Source organism: Anopheles moucheti, chromosome 2, assembly GCF_943734755.1.
Source record: "Anopheles moucheti chromosome 2, idAnoMoucSN_F20_07, whole genome shotgun sequence".
Taxonomy (NCBI): Eukaryota; Metazoa; Arthropoda; class Insecta; order Diptera; family Culicidae; genus Anopheles; species Anopheles moucheti.
Window position 1 is genome coordinate 80,201,705 of NC_069140.1, and position 22,225 is coordinate 80,223,929.

Genomic DNA, 22,225 nt, shown 5'->3' on the forward strand with positions numbered 1-22,225 from the left:
TGCTCCTTGGTTCGCAGTACAAAACTTGGCTCAAAACCGAACTTCTTGTTCGCGACTGTTCCGCTCAATGTCCGCTCTACGATCTGCACTGGACGCCGCTCGTTTCAATTCTGTGCCCGTGTGTTGGAAGCGATTCCACTTGGTGGCTCCCGCATCGGAATCGGTACGGTCGCGCACAACTACGAGCGCAACCGACTTTTGCCGCACACACACACTAGCAGGCGGTGCGCGCATCGAGGGGAACGTGTGTGCGTGAATAGTTAACCGTGTTAATCGCAAGCCCACTAGTTGCGCGTGTGTGCAATCTGCTAAAGCTGGTGACTTTTCAAGCCAGGTTTGTGGCGCATGTAATTTTGCTTGTTTTGATGTGATGTGTTGAAATCCCCATTGAAAAAATGGTCCATAATTGTTCTTAATATAAAGCTAGACTATATACAGCTGAATACCAATTAGTTTTAATGTGTGAAACAACGATAAGAAGCGATTTTCGCTCCCTTCTACCAGCGTGTGCAGTAGTGAAGTGGGGCCTGTAAACGATGGCAAGAGTGCGTCAGCCAAATGAAAATGAAATGAAAGGGAAGAAAGGAGGAAACAAACAAAACAAGTGTCCAACACACAGGCACACATTCGCAATGCATGAGCCACAGCGAGCAAGCGGTGAGGAAAGAGAGTGCGCAACACACACCGATGCGCACGAGAACGAGATAGCGCACACATTATTTCCCCTGCCAGCGATGGAGTGGAGTGAGTGAGTGAGTGTGTGTGTGTCGGTATGTTTGCTTCGTCAGCGCGGTGTTGCGATGCGGTGCGATGTGCGCGTGTGTTGGTGCAATTGGTTCTTTGTTTGCATTTTACGTAGTGCGTTTTGTGCTCTCGCTAGTATCTGCTTTATCGCACGGTTCACGATGCGTGCATGTGCAATAATGTGCTTTTTTTCTTTATTGTTTTACGGCTGGAAATGTGACATTTTGTGCGGTAATTGTTAATCCGGCAGATCTGTGAAACGCGTGTGAGATATTGTGCATGTTTTGTGTAGTGTAGTGTACGGGAAAATTGGTGATAAATTGATTCGAAATTGGTGATAGCAATGGCGGACTAAGTAGCGTACCTCGTGGCCTTATCTTCCGGGACATTTCGACGCTTGGTTTGACGCGTCGCTCCGCGTCGAATACTAAACTACAAGCGTCGCTATTTGGAGTTCTAAAGGGCCCACTTTCGCTTCCTTTCTATTCCAAAATGGGAACAAAGCAGAATATGTAAGTTGCTACAATACAGTGTACTTGATTCGTTTGATGTTCACTTTTGCACAAAAAGCTTTAAAATTACAGGGTTCCAACAGGGTTTTCCAGTGCTTGTCCTACCTGTTGGAGTGTAATATTTTTTTATAACAACTGTTGACACCTGATAAATGAGAAGCATAAAATAATTTCCATTGCATCGCAGGGGATTCTGATGTGCTGCACTATTTCCCTGTCCCGTGCCTGTACCTGTGCTTCTATTATCTGCAACACAAGGCAAAATTGTCCCTCTTTTTGATCGTTTTTCAGATACTTCTTACCTCACAGGATCACTGGGCCAACGTTTAGGGCACCTGATTTTGGCAAGAGGGACTGACGTGTTAAGGGCATATTTTGTTCCTTGCCCTACCCTGTTATTATCGCCTTTTTTATACCGAAAATCTATGCTATATGTTAAAAAAAAAACCCCGACTCAAACCCCTAATGCATTAATACCTGCTCTTCCACATCAGCAGGACCTCGGAGAACCTTCCCGGTTGATGGAATATGTGAAAGCGAGATGCAGGGTTTTCAAAACATGGTCCAGATAAAGAATAGAATGATATGGAACGTAGGATTTCGTATACCTACCACATCCCTCGGAGTCCCTCGATCGCGCCACTCGTTTGCATAACCGTGACGAACGACGAAAGAGATCAGATGATCTTACCAGGAACAATGCGCGTGGAAACAACCGCCGCCAAAAACGTGAATCCCTTCCAGAAAACCGTTCGATTTTTGGGATGCGGAGATTACATAAAAAAGGCGATCCATCGTGATCCCTACTCCTGGCGCAAAAAAGGTTCTTATGTACTTCTCCTCACCAGGCCCGGTTCTGGCCACATTCATTTTCGGGCTCGTGAGCGAGGCCGGGCCTTATATTCGACGATCAGTTATTGCTTCCTTTTTGGTATTCTACGCACACACACACAACGGTCAGGATATAACCGGACCCATCCAACGGGGGTGTGTAGGAAGGGAAGAAGAAGCAAAACACCCGCCAGAAGAACCAAAGTCAAAGCAGAATTACCATTAAAAGTTGTATGTAATCGGAACCGAAGAAGGAACGGTCGAAAAGGGAATCGTCCGAAGGTGGAACGGAGGAGTACGGAGCAACGGGCCACGCATTGAAACAAGTTCTCAAAGTGGAAAAAGGATTCTTTCTACCCTGCCTGTGCCTGCCATCCCTGTGGCGCAGGTCCCCGTTCGTCCTGCCGATCACCGTACGGCACCCGGAATTTTCGGACAACGATGGTAGGATTTTATGATTCTGAACTGTTGGTGCGTTTTTTTTTGTAGGTTCTCCTCCTGCTGATGTTGTTATTTTGTTTCACTGTTTTCTTTCGCTGGTTCTCTTGCGCAGGTCCCGGGTGTGTTTTGCTTTCTTCCTGCAACTTGTTTAAGTTGTTTCTTCTTGCTTTCTTGATCGTTCGTTTTTTTTAGGGTACTATTGTTTATCATGTTTCTCGTATCGTTTATATAACTTCTATACTCATTTTAGCTTGTGTGTTGCTTTTCATTTTCGGTTCCTTCTTTGTGGGTTGTGTCCTGTTTCGTTGCCTCCAGGCCATCGGATCGTCGTATGTTGCATGATGCGAATGCGAGAAAGGAAGGAAAGCTAAAGCCGGAAGATTCCTTTGCTGCATCCACGGCGAAGGGTAAGTACGGTTTTCTGATTCTATTTTGTTTTTTTGAGAAACTTCATCTATATGCGCAGCATTTGTTGTATAATGTTGCTGTTTTTTTTATGAAATCCATTGTTTTAAACTCGCAGAACAGCATCCTCCAAGCTTCGCATCAGTCCGCTGTTTCTAATGATCTTGTTTTACGACCAGAGCCACACAGTTGGGTCGCGTCTTTCCTCGAACTGTGGGCATGATCCTTCCGAGCCAGGTTGGACTGTTTTGTAAACAAAACCAAGCGCATAGGAGAAGGATTATTATGCCCTGCGCTGGAAGTGTAAATCTTTAAGCATTTGATGATTTCGCCTCAAAGAAGGGGAAAGATGTTAAAATAATGAGACAAAGTTTTGATTGGTTTGTAGCAACCCAAATCCTCTAGACTGGTCGTTAACGACCGTAAGCAGGGAGCCTCCCATCAACGATGGCAAGTGTTGAGATAATTTATTGCGAAGCTGTTAAATTGGCAGCTGTAAAACTGGGCCTGATTGATCTGTTTCAGTTGCAGCGTTATGTTTAACACAATTAATTAGTAGCGAATTTTATGTGTCAGTGGTAGGTTTTATGGCGCACTTAAAGGAAATCGTTTAGAAACGGGCAAAAGAAATCGTTTTGCAAGATTTGATGTTCTTCTACATTTAAAATCCACAATGGTCAAGTGTCGTGCGGTTGTTTTAGTACGCGGCAGGTTTCGACATTCGATTATCTATAAAATGGTTTGCAAATTTCATTCGTCTGGCTCACCGTTCGTTAGGAACTGTCAGTGAAATGACGCAAATACAATGATTAATACCTTCGATGCACTCTCATCTTGCATTATCGATGATTGTGGTTGACCCCACAACCTCCGCACTTGTACTATCTGCTATTGGTAGAATACTTTCCCATGCTGCTTCAAAAACAGCTTACTGATAGATGTTTGATTGAAGCTGCACTATGAAACAAAAAAAAAACTTCTATCCCAAACACTGTTTCACTGCTTGTTAGCGTTTAGCCTTAAAAAATGTCGTGACCTTCCTTAACCAAGGCGCGCAGTGCGTTGATTTGACAGCAAAGAAATAAATAATTCTAACTAAATGTTAATAACTTTGCCTTGCCTCAAAATTGTAACCAGCAAAGCAAAATAGAAAAAAAAGTAAAACTAATTCCGTCTCAGAACTTTCGTGGTCTAAGCCTGTTGATTGTGGCGTTCCCCGTCCCCAGTTCGCGATGGTACGGACCGTTTGACGTTACAAAACTTAAACAAACGTCCCCTTATCTTGCGGACGGATGGTCGGGCTACTGACGGACGTCGGTCCCTAACAGGCTGCACTCCAGAGTTTACACTCTGGGAGCCAGATCAAAACCACCCCGTACAACGTTTCGGTCCGCCCGGTCCGAACGGTTTGTGTTTGGCATCGGTCTTATCAGCGGGTCGCGTCATTAACTCGCTTGTTATACAACAGGCCGTGACTAGGCGCGTACTGGACATTTCCAGGTCAGGCAGCAGCAACGCGCGAGCAACGCTAATGGGGCAACGGGGAGAATTTCGAGATGAATGTGGCAGGACAGGGGGGTTGATAGAAGCGCAGCGTTTCTTATCATTCGTGTGGCAACACGGAGTTGGTGTGTCGGAGAAGTCAAGGATGAAGTGACGGGGTTGAAAGTTCAGACTTTACAATGAAACTTCTATAAACGTTAGAGCTAATTTATGTACATTCAGTATGTCCAGTTCGTGTATTGGTAGGAGTCACTTTTGGAGTTACTCTTTGCTTCTTTTCTATAACATTAACAAACCCCCAGAAGTTGTGGTTATAAGCTAAATTATTGACTTATGGTAAATATTACTTTCGGGGAAAATATAAGAATATCTAATAATGGTGCACTTCTCGTTTAAGATCTTCAAGCAACAGACAAAAAACATCAAGAGAAGTCAATCAGAAGCGGCAGTACGAAAGTTTTACCAAACGCATGACAACACCATCGCCGCATCCTCACAAGCAATCGGAAAGTAGCTGTAACAAACTGTCAGCCGCCCGTCCATCTTCGTTCGAGCGTTTTCCTGTAGATGTACTTGTCTGCTTACGCTTTGTACGCGCCTGTTGTCTTTTGCCAACTAGACGCAGGGCGTGCCGCGGATTCTTATCGTGTAACGCACCAGATATTGCAAATATGTAAACACACATTTGCCCACATCCACACTGTGTCTCCGTACCACCCCACCACACCGGTGACTGCTGGGTGGAGGGTGCAGTTGCCAGAGCAGTACATTTTAATTAACACCCCAATAACCGGAGGCTGATGGAGTGCGTTTGAAGAACGGTCGATTAGATACGCAACCCCGCAAACATACATACGCGCGGTACTCGCCCTTACTCGCGCCTTTGCACGCTCGGGCCAAAGACCGATTGTGGTACGCGTTGTGTCGCCGATAGGCCACCCTCAAGCAAGCGGTAGAGTTCTTCCTGGAGTCACGAACCGCAATACCCGCGCGGTGTACGTGAGACATGCGCGATTCGCTTCCACGTGCTCGTGCCATAGCTCGCGCTCGCGCGCGGCAACCACATCAAATGTCCGTTCTGCGTTTGTTACTACAACAAACTGATACAATTCATTTCCCATCGCTTGTTTGTGTTGGGCTGTGGTCAGCCAGTGTCTATGTGGTCTTTCAGGTGCGTTCGGTGCCGATAAGATGATGGTGTGTTCGTTTTGCCCCGGTAGTCGTAGATTGTAGCATTGAATCCATCGTGTAGATTTGTTTCGGTTTCCATTTTAAAACTATTGCATTGTGTCGACATTCTGATTAGGACTGCAGCTGTTGGAATATAAATTATGTTATGATAATTTCATGCATATTAAGCGTCTTTCCGTGAGCCGTGATTATGCACGTTCAAAATGTTGTACCGTCACTTTTGTTTGGCAGCTTGTATGTCGAGCCGACATTAAGAAATGTTTGTCTCACCACCCTTGACACACCGAAACCTGACCTTGCGGCGGGATGATGAAATGGACCCCAGCAAGGATATCGAAAGTTGGGCGATTTGCATTCACTATCTGAAGTCTAATCATTTCGTGAATTCCGTGAATAATCCCGTGCGGTGGATATGAGGTGTGTGTGTGCTATAATTATGTATCATCTTATTAAGGCATTCGTATAGCCAATAGCGTATCAAATGGCGCACCAAATACGTGACAATATGAATAACTGTTTCATTCGTGATTTGTTCATTTGTTCCGCAAAGGCGATGGTCTTTACACCCGGTGGATATAGATATAGAGGACAATAATGCCTGATCTTGTTGTCGTCATAATTAAAGCAATCTTGCACTGTGATTGCATCATTTCATATTACGCATGGCTTTATCAGTGTCGAATATTTTTTATCAATAAGAGTTTTTAAGGCCAACAACTTTGGAAGACGCTGAATTAAAGGTTTTCATATATGAGGACCTGATTAGATTATGTTTTATATGCAGAATGATGTCGGAAGAACAAGAAGAGATGAACATCTTGCGTTGTATTGTCAATGGCAGAGTAAGAAATATTTTGCATATTGTGGGATTATAAGGAAGTCTCTATGCTGGTCAGAATACATTGTCAAGGGTTTTGAAGGAGAAAAGGACAGAATATCCACAAGGCAGGAGTAAGTAAACTTTCGTTGCGATAGGTATATTGCATATAGGTCTAAAAAATCATTGGATAATCGAGGGCGAGAAATATTATCTGCTTATGATTCTATAATGAACTATGTCTCATTGATAGATCATTGATCATTTATGATTCTGGGCATTGATTAGAATCAATCATATTATGATTGAATTACTTACTTAACTAATGATTGAAGTTTTACTTACTTATTTATCAGGCGCTACAATCGCTTCGCGGTCTTGGCCTGCTGGAGAAGTCCTCTGAACAACTACGTCTGCCAATCCATAATCCCGGCCTTTCTGGCGGACGTATCAACGCTATCATTGCACCTCAATTTTAGTATCCCTCGGCTCCTCTGTCCATTTGAACTACCCAAAAGGATTTTACGGGGTGGGTCGTCCGGTGTCATTCTCATGACGTGACCAGCCTACCTGAACCTGGCATGTCTAATCCTCTGTACGGCAGTGAGTTCGTCGTAGAGCTCCTAGAACTCATCATTGTAGTAGCTCCTCCATTATCCTTCCACACATACGGGGCCAAGAATCCTTCGTCGATTTTGGACAAAGTCCATGTCTAAGTGATGAAAGTGAGTACTGGAACGATATAAGTTCTATATAGTCCCAGCTTCGGCTGTCGTCGCGACAGGTGTTTTGAGTGGAGAAGTTTCCTCAGACTGTAGACATACCCTAGCGCGTATCTCAACATCAATGATCCTGTCGGCGCTGACTTTTGACCCAAGTTAGGTGAAATTTTGGACGACTTCGAAAGAGCACTCACCTATCTGTACGACACCTCTTCGGAAGTTAGGATTTGTTAGCAGGGCCGTTGATGGTGTCACCATCAATTTGGGTTTGAAGTTATAAATAGACAATAAATTCAACTTAATTAAAGTTGTAACAGAACTCGCGAAGCTCCGATGCAGTTCCCAATTCTTAAGATCTAAACCTCACCGTTAAATCTCTACTTCATCTCGGTGTACATAAAGCATGAAAACATGTATTTTTTATAATGCGGGTTCCAAGTATGAATCGTTACAGATTCAGAAGCTAAACACGAAAAAACTAGAGCACACCAATGAGCGATTGTTGCGACGTTTCATTGCGATCCTGTACCGCGCGCAAAGGACGGTCCCACGATAACGGTTCGATAGTCACCGTTTCAATTTATTTGCCAGCATAATTTCATGGACGGGTTCGGGGATCGTTCGCATCGTTCGGTGCCCCGTTGATTGTGGCAAACCCTCGCGTTCGATACGTTCCAATCGGGCAACAAATAAAACAAAAAAGCAACGCCGTCTGCCACCTTGGTTATATCTCGTTCGGCAAACGTGTTCCTTTTTTTTTTCGCCTGCCAAAATTCGCTCGCTTGAAGGTTTGGTTTCTTGGGCCCATTGCTGGTGGATGGGCTTTGGCTGCAAGAAGCCATGGCTGATTAAATCATGTACGGTTGTGTACGGATGGACCTGGCCAAACAGGTAAGGGTTTTGGGCAAGAATCCAAAACATGAACACAGTCAAACGGGTGAATTTAAAAAGAACCACAACATTGCACATTACTCGAGCAGTGGATGCTGTCAAAGAGGGAGTTTTTATAATTTATTTAAGAATGTTTTAGTGCAAGTTGCTTTTGGTAGAAATGCTGGTTTTGAATAATCTTTCTGAAAAATTCACCGCAATTTTGTAAACGAAAAAACCCCGAAATTTCTTTCTAAAACAAATACCACGTTTAAGATTACGACGGTGTGTGACGACTTGCTTTCCCAATAAGCATAATCCGTCCGTTCAATATACGCGATCGTACAGCTTTTTTTTTTGTCGCTTTCCGAACCTTTGGGGTTTTGTCCATTTTTCGCCAGCTTTTCGGTTGCGGCGTACGATTCAAGGTTAATTTATTCATAAACACTTTTTTCCGTTTCTTCTGCTTGCGGCACCTTTTTCCCCCGATCGTCACCGAGGGCCCCGCCGCGTTACGTCTCTCTTTCACAATGTGCGATATTCAATTTAAAAATTTTAAGTTTCGTCGCACGATTCACGCAACATGGCCACGCAAAAAAACTAACGCACGCAACCCCGGGTAAAAGCCGGGCGTGGTGAGCCGGGTGGGGGTAAGCAACCAGACGGTGAAAACAAAATGAAATGAATTTTCAAACCCCCCTGTGGGCCCGGGCGAAAACTGTGGATGAAACAAAGCAACGTAACCACCAAGAAATGGGAAGAAACGCCACGCCACGGTTGAAAAAAAAACCATCCACACTAAAATCCACATGGAGACACATGGGCGGGGGGTATATGTGAATGGGTTTGCCATGGTTGCTTCCACAACGATAAGATAGTGCCGACCGGGCCCCGGCCCCAGGTTCCGCATGGGCAACAGGGGGCAGGGCTGGGTTCGGTTTCATGTCGCGGTTAAACGATCGGCACAGGAGATGAAACGGTCCAAATGTGAGTTTTACGAATCGCCAATAGTCGTTCGATTTTGGGACGCGGTACGGCATTCGTTTTGTGTGCGAAGTCACGTAGCCGGTCGAGGCGGGCAGAAGGTCTAGACATTGTGCAGAACCTCCAGAAGTCTGAAAGGACTCGAACGTAGGCTCACATGCTGGAGGGTTTCGGTCGATACGTTACGTTCGGCAATTCATAGTTGGATTCGGTGGGGGTGAGAGATGTGGAAGAAAAAAAAAGTGCTATCCACTAACAGCTTGGTAATGGTCCTAGACGAGATCCACTCGCAGACCTCCAAAAAATTATAGGGGTCTAGACCGGTGCGGACCCTGGACCCTGGGCCCTGTTTAAAAAAGAGGGGTGAACCCCGCCATAGTTACCTCGGATGCAAAACCCATCTGAGCGGTTTTGATCTACGAACCTAATCTATAAACATAATGGTCAGTTGCCGATCCGAGTGCAGGACCTGCACGGGCAAGGTTGCTCCGGTCCGCGCAATAAATTTTGGACGTTCATCTTTGAACCCCGCAAACTTCGCAGCAGTGTTATTATTATTAGGCAAAGGCACACCGGTACCGGTGCGTAGTCTCCACTCGAACCTGAAACCTGAACATCCAAAACCGTTTGCCGATGATGGTTTTTCGCTTCGCGTGGCGGGCGTTATTTAATTTCGTTTTTATTACTCGAAGGCTACGGCGTTTCGATGTATCTGCGCACTTTGCGTACTGGAGGTTAGGTGCGGTGCGGTGCAACACTATGGTCACCCGGTGAAGATGGCTGAAGGTGGATGGGTTTTCACTTTCCAGCAGCAATCGGACGTACCACGAGGGCTGCGAAGGGCGCACGACGGTTGTGAGGATTCCGAGCGCCTCGGTTACTGCTACGTGATATCGGTCGAGGGTCAACACCGGGTAACGGAAGAAGTTTTCATTCGTTGTAATGTTTGCTGGTTGGAATATGAAATTCGTTCGTTGTGGTGAGAACCGGGTCAAGAACAGGGCGGATGCGGCATTGAAAATGCGAGTGGTTCATCTTCACGCAGACTGACTCAAGAGTCGATTTCTCTCCACATGTAAGAAGGACCCATGTTTTGTTTATTTGAGCTTTATTTAGTTCCATATTTAAGTATCAATTTCTTTTTTTGATAATGAATGAAGGAATTTCTTAATGTCTATTGCTCTTATCAGCTAGACTTATGACCACCTTTAATATTCATAGTAATGTCTATCAGTTCTTGTGTTTTGAACTAGAGACTTATGAATTCTTGGTCTTTCATTTCTGACAGACCCCTTTCCATCGCAATCACCAAGTTTATCCCATAATTCCTGTACTATTGGGACTTTAAATTGAGAAAATTTCAGGACTTTAAAAAATCATATTTAAAATAATTTAATCAGTATTTTATGTTACAAATCAGTTAAGTAAAATAAGATGATAATGCGGAAGATCGACATGTACAAGTCGGCCTGTCAGGTTCGTAATCATGGTTTTAAACTGCCTTGTTATGCCTTTTGTCTTCAAATGCATACAGAATGGGAGATAGTGTTTTGCTATATTCTTGGTATAAAGCTGCAGCAGCTCACAATACAAAACTTCCAATTGGTCCCACCAAATATGGAGCAATTTGAATATTTACTTAGATCAGGGATCGACACACCTTTCACGAAGAGGGCTAGATAGTAGACACACTCGTGATGCTGTGGGCCAGACACTCCAATCTCTTCTTCTTTATTGGCATAACAATTTCAAGAGGTCTAAGGCCTTCCTTTGATTTTATTTACCCGTAGCCCAATAGTCGGTCCTGCGCATGGGGGATTTTCGACCGGACTTGTCGTGTGAAGACCGACACCGATACTAATATACCATCGGGCCGCCCTGAACCCTCCAATAGGTGTCCGAAATAGGGGATATGTTAAAATTAGTGTTGTGCTTAATAGAGCTTTTGATAAGAGCCATCCAAATGAATCTTAAATGAGGAATCATTCAAATCGGGAAAAGACTCCCAACAGGATATCCCTTAAGGGCGTGATCATGAAGGAGGATGGGGAGAGGGCTTGGTTCGCTGACTGGTGCATGACTCTACGAAGGTTATGTTTTGGAAGATCGTGAAGATTGGTCGATTCATGGAACTTTGAGGATCCATGAATGTTTGAGAATTCAAAGATCTTCGAGGACAATGATGATTCACATATATGAAATGTTAATGTCGTGGGGAAGAGATTTTGTTTTGGTTGTGAGGTCTATATTTTCAATTGAGTCGGATCAAATCCCATTTGTATCGACCAAGTTGCCGCTAACAGACTTAGACATTCGACATCTCCCGGCTTCAAGCGATGTGAAATCCAAGTTACTGGCTCTTGTCTTATTTCCTTCCTTTGGAAACGATCTAAACCGGCTAGTTGAGCTGCCTTCTAATGGTTTATCAAGTTTAAATTGCATTTAGCATATATTATCATCTAATATTCCTCGCCTTTCAAGTATTTTATTTGAAATAATACTTAAATAAGATTTCGTGAACCAAATAATGATCAACAAAACTTATCCTATAATGGTTGCGCACATGAATATCTCTCTATAATAATTTGATGACCTTTCATAAACTCTAGAAGGCTTTAATAAACTCTAGAAGCTTATTTCGAATTGAAATTGTGATAAATTTACCCCTCCAATCTCCGAACTGCACATGATACGGACAGGGATACAATTAGGGTAGAGTTGCTGCAACAGTTCCAATCGGAACTCCCAGGAGATCCCGGAATGCTTGAAACGTCACCCAGCGCGTAGTGTTTCATCATTCAATGCGTAGCCCGCTGGTGTGCGACTGCCTCTCAGCCCAGTAGTGGGGCTGTCGATCGGGGCTGTTGACATGTTATTAATGAATTGAATGGAATTGAAACCCCTGCCGGAGCTGTCTTTTCGAAACCTGTTCCATTCTTGGTTGACGCATCGGTAAATACTCACCGATAATGTAACAAAAAAAAAAAAAAAAAACAAACAGGAGTATAAAACAAAAACAAACAAAAAAACAACGATTCACGCAGTTATTCGTATCCACTTGCCTACAAACACCTCACCGTTTTGGTGGGTACCCTTTGGTTGGTACGATCGAATAAATGTTGGAAACAATCCCAAGAGGAGAAGACAGGAATAAAAAAAAGCAAAGCAAAGAGTCAAAGTCAGCAATAACAACTGCTTAAAATAAATAACGCGACAAGCAAACGTCGCAAATGCTAACTTGTTTACGTTCGTAAATTGTACACACTGACCAAAAGAAGACAAAAAAAAAGGATCAGCGGCGGGAAGATACAACCCCAAGCCAAGTGAAGAGAACGACGGTGCGCGAGAAAAGACATCCAAGAACCCAGCATGAAAATTGCCAAAACGTGCCACCGAAACCGAATGGACCGGCGGGCAGTGAGTCGCGAACCACCGGGGGGGACACGGGCGAAGCACAAAACCACCGGTTAAGTAAACCGATATTTTTCAGCGAACCGGTCCTGGGCCGAAAGATTGGTCGAACCTCCAGGATCCAGTTTTGCGTCCGTCGATCGTCGGGGGGATTGCGGTTGGCAGGGATGGAATGGTGACGGCAGACAAGCCCGGTTTCGCGTTTAAGGTTTTGTTACCGAAGAGCTGCTTTTTTCTTTCGCCTTCGATTCGATCGCATGATTTGTCGACACGTACGTGGACAGTCACAGGGGGGACGCACGCAGGAGAACGGTGTTGGAGAGGGTTTTGCAAAAATTTTCGTTCGCCAGCGAGAAAGAACGTTGATAAAATTAAAACAAAGCCCCCTTCTGTTGCTCCCCGATACGCATCTCGCCCTCTGCCCGAACCAAAAAACGGATGGAAATGGTTTCATTCTCTTTCCCAACTATTCAGGATTCATTCGATTTTGGTGCGGTGAAACGGTGATTTTTGTCCGATTCTTCGGGGTCCAGTTCGGATGCTGGTACGAATGGTACCAAAAAAAAAATGCAGCAGTGGCAGGGCAAGAACAGGATTGTTGCCCAATCCGGAGAAAGGACAACCTGGCAGGACGATGACATTCCATTCAGGGAATTGTCCGCTGGGGAGATGTGGATTTTTTTCTTTCGTTGTTGTTGGTCCGGTCCGGTCGTTGCTGTATAATGCGAGGTGATCCTGTCTCGCAATACCCAAACGCCAAAAGGACAATGATTTGGTTCGTTATTCAAAGGGGTTGTGAATTCGCGAACATCCTCTCCACGAAACCCACTCCCCGGTCCCTTTAACGTTAACATATACCCGTGGAGGGTAATTTTTTGATCAACACTCCGGAAAACCCGTCCCGATGGTTCGTAAAATTTTGGCGACGTTGTTTTACCGAACGGCAACAACACACCGCCGATAAGTGGATACCATCCAAGCGTTGACCATTGAAAAGTGCATTTTCTTCGGCCTGGCTATCGACGCATCCGTTGTGCCGGGGCTTGGAATGTGAGCAGGCGAACGGAGCGAAATTGAAGCAACAATGTGTCGATCCATCACTTAAACCGCAGCCGTGCCGGCAGGCACCGCCTGATTACGACGGCGGTGGTGTGGACGATAATGTTGATGAAGATGATGCAACCACGCGGGGTTTATAATGTACCGGCGATGGGCCGCCGCCCCGGTACCAATTTCCTATCGCTTTAGGGCTGCTGTGTACCGATCATTTTTCAACCTTGAGAAATGCACAAGGAGGCGAGAAACGCACAAAACAAGGTCCAAAAAAAAACACGAAGACCAGAACCAATCTTTGCTGGCCGCGGCTTTTGATGGAAAGATTAATGGAAAAAAAACCCCGAAAAACATCACACAAACCACAGCGAAAATTCGGGCTTGCATCGTAAGGAGCAAACGGTTAAAGACAAAGAACGGTGGTTATAAATTCGCGGCTGGTGAATTTTTGGGGCAAAACATGTTGGTAACGGTGCAGCAGCAGGGATCGCAATCGTCCTGTAATGGGCGAAAAAATCCAAAAGAATACATCCATAAATATTTGTTTTAATTGATCACTGACTTAAAAACGCGAAGGTACACAATTAGGTTGAATTTTCTAAAATATTCTTAGGAATTTTGCTGGTTAATGCTTTTCTAAAAGAAATTTTAGAGTAATTGTCGTTTATATGAATCTTGATTGAAGACTTATTTGGAATCATGAGTCGATTCTCTTAAGAGTGAAGCAAGAGATCTCCAAGCTTTAATGGACCTCTACTCATCAGGTATTCATTAGTCTTTATTCATTTGAAACGAGTTATGAATCTGCTGATTATCATGAATCTTCAAATAGCAGATCAAACTCAATCACATTCATCGAAGAGTTTTTTTCGAATCATGAGATGACTCTCTAGTCTCATGAGATTAGACACCTCTAACATTACTGTGAGTGTTCGAAGATTAGAAGAAGTAATGCTCCTTATTACTGAGAATGAAATTTAATCAAAACGGGAGTACTAACAAGCAGTCAATGCAGTTCATAAGGGTATTAAAGCTCAGATTCTTTAAAAATTAGCGAGTATTATATTGCTTTATCTCCAAACTTTATTAACATTAAGAAACTTCAAAGATACAGTAGTGCTCCATTAGGGACACGACGGATGCCGGATATTCGGATAACACGGATAATAGGTACATTTCCTATGCTAAAATTAGTGTATAATGTGACATAGGTAGGGTTTTTCGTAAAGTATAATTTATTTTCCCTATGTGTTTTATTGTTGCAAAAGAAATTGTAGTTATTTGCTGTAAAAATTTGATCTTATTTGATCATATGCAATTGGGTTTTTCAATTCTTCCGTCAACTGTGTTGCCGGAATATGTCAAATTTCAAACTGCACGGATAACTGCAGATACCCGGTTAAATGGGAATCGGCGCTCCACTATACATAAAATGTGTAGTGTCTCTGTTTCAAAATATTTTTCAATTACAGTTTTTCCCGAGTTACGCGAATGCAAGATCCAATTCCATCATTCGAATAGTTTGTGTAATTTTATATGTGAAATTAAATTTTTCATTTGTCATTATTGGAAATTTTAACAAAACCACGTTTCATTCTACAATTATAAGAATAATTTTTCATAAAGCTGCGCTCTAATTATTGAAAAAACGTTAAAATTTCATTTATGTACGTGCTTCTTCACGTGGAAAGAAATATTCGTTCCCAGAATATTAAATTTAAGCGATATTATCAAGAGAATTCGATTTACGCGAATATTCGAGTCGAGCGAATTTTTTTTGGCACGCATTATTCGTGTGTCTCGGGAAATGTATTATATTCTAGATTCCTGGATAACTTTTACAGGATTTGCATGTTACATCTGTTACATACATCGATAAATTATCTAAACAATTGGAATGATAATTAATATGAAGTTGTTTGTGTATCGAACGGACTATGAGAAAATCACAGTCAACGATTTTTTTTCAACGATTAGTTATTTATTTTTTTATATAAAATTAATTTATTGTTAAAATAATTATCCTTGTCTCTATTTTAATTTAGTCCAAACATGCTTGGACAAAAGCAGACGCATTTAGACGAAATGCTTATACAGTTATATAATTTCCTATATAACTTCGTTATACAGCTTGCTTTTTGTCGGAAATATTGGTGCGGGCCAAAACTTTGCATCCACTACACATCCCTGCATAAAACGAGCTGCACATCAACAGCACGCTGGTGGGGCAACACCGTCAGATGCGGATGTTGGGCTGAATATGTCAGAAGTTATCACCGCTGCCCGGATGATGGGCGATAACGTACGCTTGTACGCCGTTGTTTTACCATTGACGCAGACGTGCATGCAAACCGTTTTTTTGTCAACAAACCGTCAAGCAAGGTTTCCGAGTTTGGCGAGTACCCCCGGCAGGAGCAAATATTGTTCGCCGTTGGCTTCACGCGCCGAACCTTTTGAAGTGATTCCGGCTCCCGCCGCACTATCAATCCGAGTGGTTTTGCATGCAAAGTTCGACTTGGTTCAATACCGAGGCACATGTTAACGGGTGGTGGTACCGTTCAGTCTTCTTTATGGAGGGTGGTTTCGCACATTTAAATCGATGCAAAATTAAAATCATTATTGATAATAACTTAAATAGGTTCTTTAAAAGTTAAGTCCTTTTATACGGGGATAGGTTTGTTAATTATATATTTATATACTAATTTTTGACCAAAAACGGAAGAACAAATCTCCCATAGTTCTAATCCATCGTATGTTTACTTTTCACCTTTAAACCATGATTATAGTTTCAACAGCGCGATAAGAGGCAGCTCTTCCCTGCAGATAATCTTTGACTTGAGAGAATCCTTCGTCTATTGCAGCGTACAAAACCCACTTTCGATTACGGCTACGCTCCAGTTTGTTTGTGGAAGCACTTGAAGTTGAAAAAAAAAGGCTAGATCAACAACAATGTTGCACTAATAAGGTACATGAGTGCAATAGTTAACGGTGATAAGGAAATTCCTACCAAGGATTTGGATTAAATAGTACATTTACTCGAGTTCGCCTTGAAATAGCACCACCAGGAGCGCTAAAGTAACATGAAAACGAACAATTTTAGCAACTTCAAGAAGAAATTAAGTTTATACACCTTTTATATATGCATTAATGATTCAAAACTTCGAAAATTGAGAGGTTCGATGTAAAACCACTTTACAGCGAAGCTTTAAAATTCACTCACTTTGTACCAAACCGCCGTAATCTTCCTTCAGACTTCAACAGACAATGGGTTGGAGAATACATTATCGGGCTGAAAAAAGGGTATTTGTGCCGCATCTCAAAAGATCGTCCCGTTCGTCACGATCGTCCTGCGGTAGAACCGCCATCATGTGTTTTGAAGGCATCAAGGGGCTCTTCAAGGCATCTGGGGAGGAATTGTTGCATAATTTTGGTCCTCTTTTTCTTTCTCTTGCGCATAATTACTATAATTGAGGCTTACCTCGGTTCGAGGCTAGTGTTTGGCGCACGGATGCCAAACCGACGGTTGGGGTATGGGTTGTATGATCCGGTGGCCAGTCTCTCCGGTGTGGTGTGCAGAAGTGTGGAGTGAGTGTTTTGCAACGTTTCACGTTGTTTGATGCTCTTGGGGGCTCACGGGAAAGAGAGAAAAAAAACCTGTTGGTTAATAACGATCATGTCACTCGTGAAGGTTTAATAGGAGTTATATGGCTTGCTTTTTTGTAAATATTGATTAAGCTCAGTTTAAGCTCAGATTAAGCTCACATTAAGCTCAGTGAATATCAATGCAATAGATAGACCTCAGTCAGCAATGAATCACATTGTTAAAAGAGATATTCCCTATTCAATAATATGCTACAAGCTCCATTAGCTTTCTATTCATGTAAATGGGCCAATTTAAATAATTTCGCCGGCTCGTAATGTAATTGACATCATTGACACACGGCCACATAGGGGGACGCTTTAGGGTCGGCCACCATATCGCGTCCCTGCGGGCAATGCCTTGTTTTGACTGACTCATCAAACAATTTAGGCAACATTTAGCGAATACTTTGGCACACAGGAATACACCACTCATTCAGCGTGACGCAGCACGATCAATTTAAAAGAGCTTTATTATGCTTTAAGGAACCCAGTGAGCAATTGGACTCCTCCCATGCATTTTTTATTCGGATCTCTCGTTCTGGCCTACATGCGACGCGAGATAAAAAATCGAGCACACACGTGATACACACGCAAAATCACGGTACGCGATCCACGCCCTCCATCGCGCGTATACGGATATCGCAACGCACCAACACATTCAAAGCAACCGACCGACAACGCGTGTGTCGACAGGTACCTGTGTACTGTGCTCGCGTCTGCCGACTTAGAGTAAAATTTTGTCCTTGCAGCTTACGCGCCTATGTACGCATAGGCGAACACATTCAAAGCGACAGACCGAGAACGCGTGTGTCGACAGGTACCTGTGTACTGTGCTCGCGTCTGCCGACCTAGAGTAAAATTTTGTCCTTGCAGCTTACGCGCCTATGTACGCATAGGCGAACACATTCAAAGCGACCGACCGATAACGCGTGTGTCGACAGGTACCTGTGTACTGTGCTCGCGTCTGCCGACCTAGAGTAAAATTTTGTCCTTGCAGCTTACGCGCCTTGCAGCTCAGCATATGCGGCTCGAAGCCCACATATTCAACCTCTCATTTAAAGCGTCCAACTGACTGGCGTGTGTGGATTTCTGCATTTAATCGTACTTAAATTATTATTTATTTATAAACCATCGGTTGTAAAGTATTGGCAACACTTTAACTAAACAATTGGAACACTTTTTCCTAAGATATTTGAAGGACAAGCGCACAAATTCAATGATCAAAACTAGGTATAATTTGATACATTCGAAGACATTGCTTTGTGGCGATCGGTAACACACGGGAGTATTTAACAATAGCAGGAAAAGTTTAAGTGTTAGATACATACATTGTTCTACAAAGTGGTTAAGAATAAGAAATGTAGTTTTTCTATACATATTAGTGGTGATTTTCCCACAATTTTTACATATTTTTAAGAATAACTAGAAAAGTAGCAGAGATAGATAAAAATGATGTTCTACAAAAATGTAAAGAATAAAATAATACATCTTTCTATGGTGTTTGAAAAGTTCTAAAACTTATACCAAAAATTTTTTTTCATTATTTTTCAATGCAAAAATTATTTCAAAATGCCTTAAATTTTATGTTTTATTTAAAAACAGCCAATCGCCAAGCCATTTGAATGTTTTTCAAAATTTTCAATGACAAAAATCCTTCCCGTTAGGCTTTGTTTATAAACCGTTAGCAACGCACGTGAGCCAAGCTACTCGCGCGACCCTGAAGGATGTACCTATTGCTGCTGCTCGACCGACTTAATCCAATATTCTCTTTCATTACAGCACTATCGCCACGCAAATATATGGGGAAAAAGAGTATCATTCTCTGATAACGGCTCTCACGAGAGAGCCAGAGAGTGGTGCTAGTTCCCCCACCCCCCTTTTTTTTTTTGCATAAAATCATATTTTTGCTACGATCCGGCGTAGGTCCACACGCTGCAAAAGCCGCCGGGCGACTGAAGCGGGCGTGGTTACGCGCCGCTTTATATACCATGCGGTGAGAGTGTGTGCGTGAAGGTTGAAGTTCGTCTTCCTGTCGGTTGTCTACTCGAAAGAAACTCAACTCAAAATTTGACTATGAGAACAAAAGAAACTCGACCAAGAGACTCCGCCTTTGCATGACTGGGAAGCAACAAATGTCAGTGCGCCTGCGGGTCTCCGATCCTATCGGGTTCGGAGAGGGGGAGTTCCTTTTTTTGTTATTAAAGGGGAGCAACACCATGTTTTATGATGAAGGCTCCGGCTCTGAATGAGCCATTTCGGAAGGTTAATTGATTCGCTGGGGCCGCCCGGGAGAAGGGGGTGGTGATGATGTTTTACTAGAACTCTGTCTGTCGTCATGTTCTGAAGATCCTGCCGGGTACACTCAACCAACCGATAAAAGCGAAACATTAAATTGTTCGCATCTTTTGCGAGATGAAGTTAAGGGCAATAAGCAGCGAAAAAAAAAGAACACAGAGACAACATTCTCATTATCGAGCAGCACAAAATGGACGCGAATGGTGGAAGAGTTATGCGCCGAGAACGAAGAGACGAAGGAAATTATTACCAAAAAATGCAAATACCACACCAAAAAAAAAAAAACGATCCTCTCGAAGCGGCACGGTGAAGACGATGACGACAGCGACAAACGTCTCTCGGAACGATGATGATTGCGATGCTGTTAACCGTCATCTTTTCGGAGCAGCGTTAAGAGCCTCCGACAACAAGTCTGGTGACTGGTTTTATGAATGTTTTTAATTTAGATAAGCAATACGATCGTTCCGTCCCTCCCAAGCCCCCAGAATGATACTGGAGGGGGAGGGGACGCCCCCGTACGGCATGTGTGCGTTCCGTCCCTTGTGGTTTTCCGCTTCTTGTTACCCCCGGAACGGCAAGGAATTCATGCACTGCGCGAATGCGTCTTTCCACACACCGAAATGTTATCTTTTCCACTCAATTATGCCACAGAGTTCGGTTCTGTTATGCTGTTATGGGCCGTCGGACCATTTTTGGCATGCAAAAAACAAAAAAAAAAGACACACCGAACCGGTCACAGCAGAACGGCAGCGCGATCTGTGTGCAAACTGGTTCCCCTGCCCGTACGAGCGCCAAAGGACGTTTCGTGACATGCTGCAAAAGCCTCTGGAGAAGGTTCATATGCTGCAGCTCCCGTATCGAGCCAGAGTTGCAGATGGAGTGTCATTGATGATAAACAGACATGGTTTGTGTGTGCGTTGTGTTTTTTTTTATTTTGCTTTCCTCTGTGTGCAAAAGGTGAAACATATGGCCCCAGCATACATGGTCCATGTCTTGGGTACGCTTATCATGTTTTCATCTGCTTGGAATGGTTCTCGTTTTGGGGGATGTTGTTGCATAATGAACCGTCGGGGTGAAATGTTTTGGCTACCGTGAAGTTTTCTCGAAGTTGCAATAAATTGGCAATGCTGTTCAGGACATATTGCCCATTTCAGTGAGCCCCTTGCCTTATTTCACGTGGTGCACATATTTTTAGTACCAGTAGTGTAGTTTTGCGGAAATGAATACTCCTTAAATATTTTTTGTTCAAAAATCTTTAAACTTCTTATATTACTGTGGTACGGAGAAGTCTGATCAATTGGCAATGTTTCAACCATTATTGAACTCTGTTGCAGTTGAATTAGAATAAGACGAGATCGATCTGCAATTCTTTCCACTTTCTAGAACTTTAATGCGTTAGAATCATTTTTTTTCAGATATTCGTTTTACTAACAATTGACTACTTTAGAAATTGAGAATGTCTTTAATATCGTCAATTTGTTTGTCAGCACGAGTAGTCGATAGTAAATAGATTTCAGATTTGCATCGACAAATTATAATTTTAGCTTGAACATAATTCAGAAATGGCTAAAACTTGGTAGATTGACCTCAAAACTCCTTTCAGAAAGAATGAAAAATGTCGGATCTACGCCAACATATTCTAGTATAGCCTAAACATAAAGCAGAAATGGTGAAATTTGTATGAAATGAACTCGAAAATCCTTAAAGAAAGAGGGATTGATTCCAGATCTATTACACAAAACTCTAGTTTAGCCGGAACATTATCCAGAAATGGCTAAGACTTTGCCAGAAATGATGAAGTTGGAAATTTTGCCAGAAAGTAAGAATTATTCCAGATCTACCTGCACAAATCTTAGTTCAACTTGGAGACATAATCCAGAAATGCGTAAACTTTGCCAATAATCCAGAAATGCCTAAAACTCAAACTCCTTTGAGGAAAAATGAAAAATCCTCAACAAATTCTAGTTTAGCCTGAACATAAAGTGGAAATGGTTAAATTTTTACCAAATGAATTCGAAAATCCTTAAAGAAAGAGGGATTGATTCCAGATCTATTAAGCAAAATTCTAGTTTAGCTTGAGCATTATCCAGAAATGGCTAAGACTTTGCCAGAAATGATGAAGTTGGAAATTTTGCCAGAAAGTAAGTTTTATTCCATATCTACCTGCACAAATCCTAGTTCAACTTGGAGACATAATCCAGAAATGCCTAAAACTTTGCCAATTAAACTCATAAAAACCCCATATGATAATGAGAAAGATTCCATATTTACTTCGACGGGTTCCAGTTTAGCTTGAACATAATCCAGAAATGGCTTAAAACTTTGCCAATTAAACCCCAAAAAACCATTATAGAAAGAGAGAAAAAATCCACGTCAACATTAAAAAAGTCGAATTAAACTCCAGCGAAAATCCAGAAATTGTTCAAATATTGCCATTAGCACTCGGAACCCCTGTAACGATTTTGTACAGTCGCAAAATAAACTATAGAGCCGAAAACCAAACAAAAAACAGAAGGCTATCAATCAGAAAAGCCACAATAATAAGCACCTAAGCATCAACTCGCATCTATCTGCATTATCGATCATACCGATAAGATCGATTTGATTAAACGCGCGTCCCAGTGTAATGTGAACCATCTTGGTTTGTTTTTTTTTTGGTTTGGTTTGTTGCTTCCGACATAAGTTATGCACCAAATAAACCGTGCCGAAAATGGAAGGGTTGCCCTGTTTTAATTTAAACGCAATCGGGTAACGCATCGGGCGGCCCTCGAAAAAAAAGAGGGCTAAAACTGATGAAGAGATCT

General features: G+C 42.7%; 1 protein-coding gene across 1 annotated transcript in view; it reads left to right on the forward strand.

The window, feature by feature from the left end:
* The first annotated feature begins 1,064 nt into the window (after positions 1–1,064).
* The window catches only part of LOC128299305 (uncharacterized), a 37,133-nt gene continuing 15,972 nt past the window's right edge, over positions 1,065–22,225 (forward strand). Inside the window, exons 1-2 of the mRNA XM_053035227.1 lie at positions 1,065–1,256; positions 2,844–2,935. Coding sequence (XP_052891187.1) covers positions 1,237–1,256; positions 2,844–2,935 — 112 coding nt within the window. The 5' untranslated portion in view covers positions 1,065–1,236. The remainder of the gene's footprint in view (positions 1,257–2,843; positions 2,936–22,225) is intronic.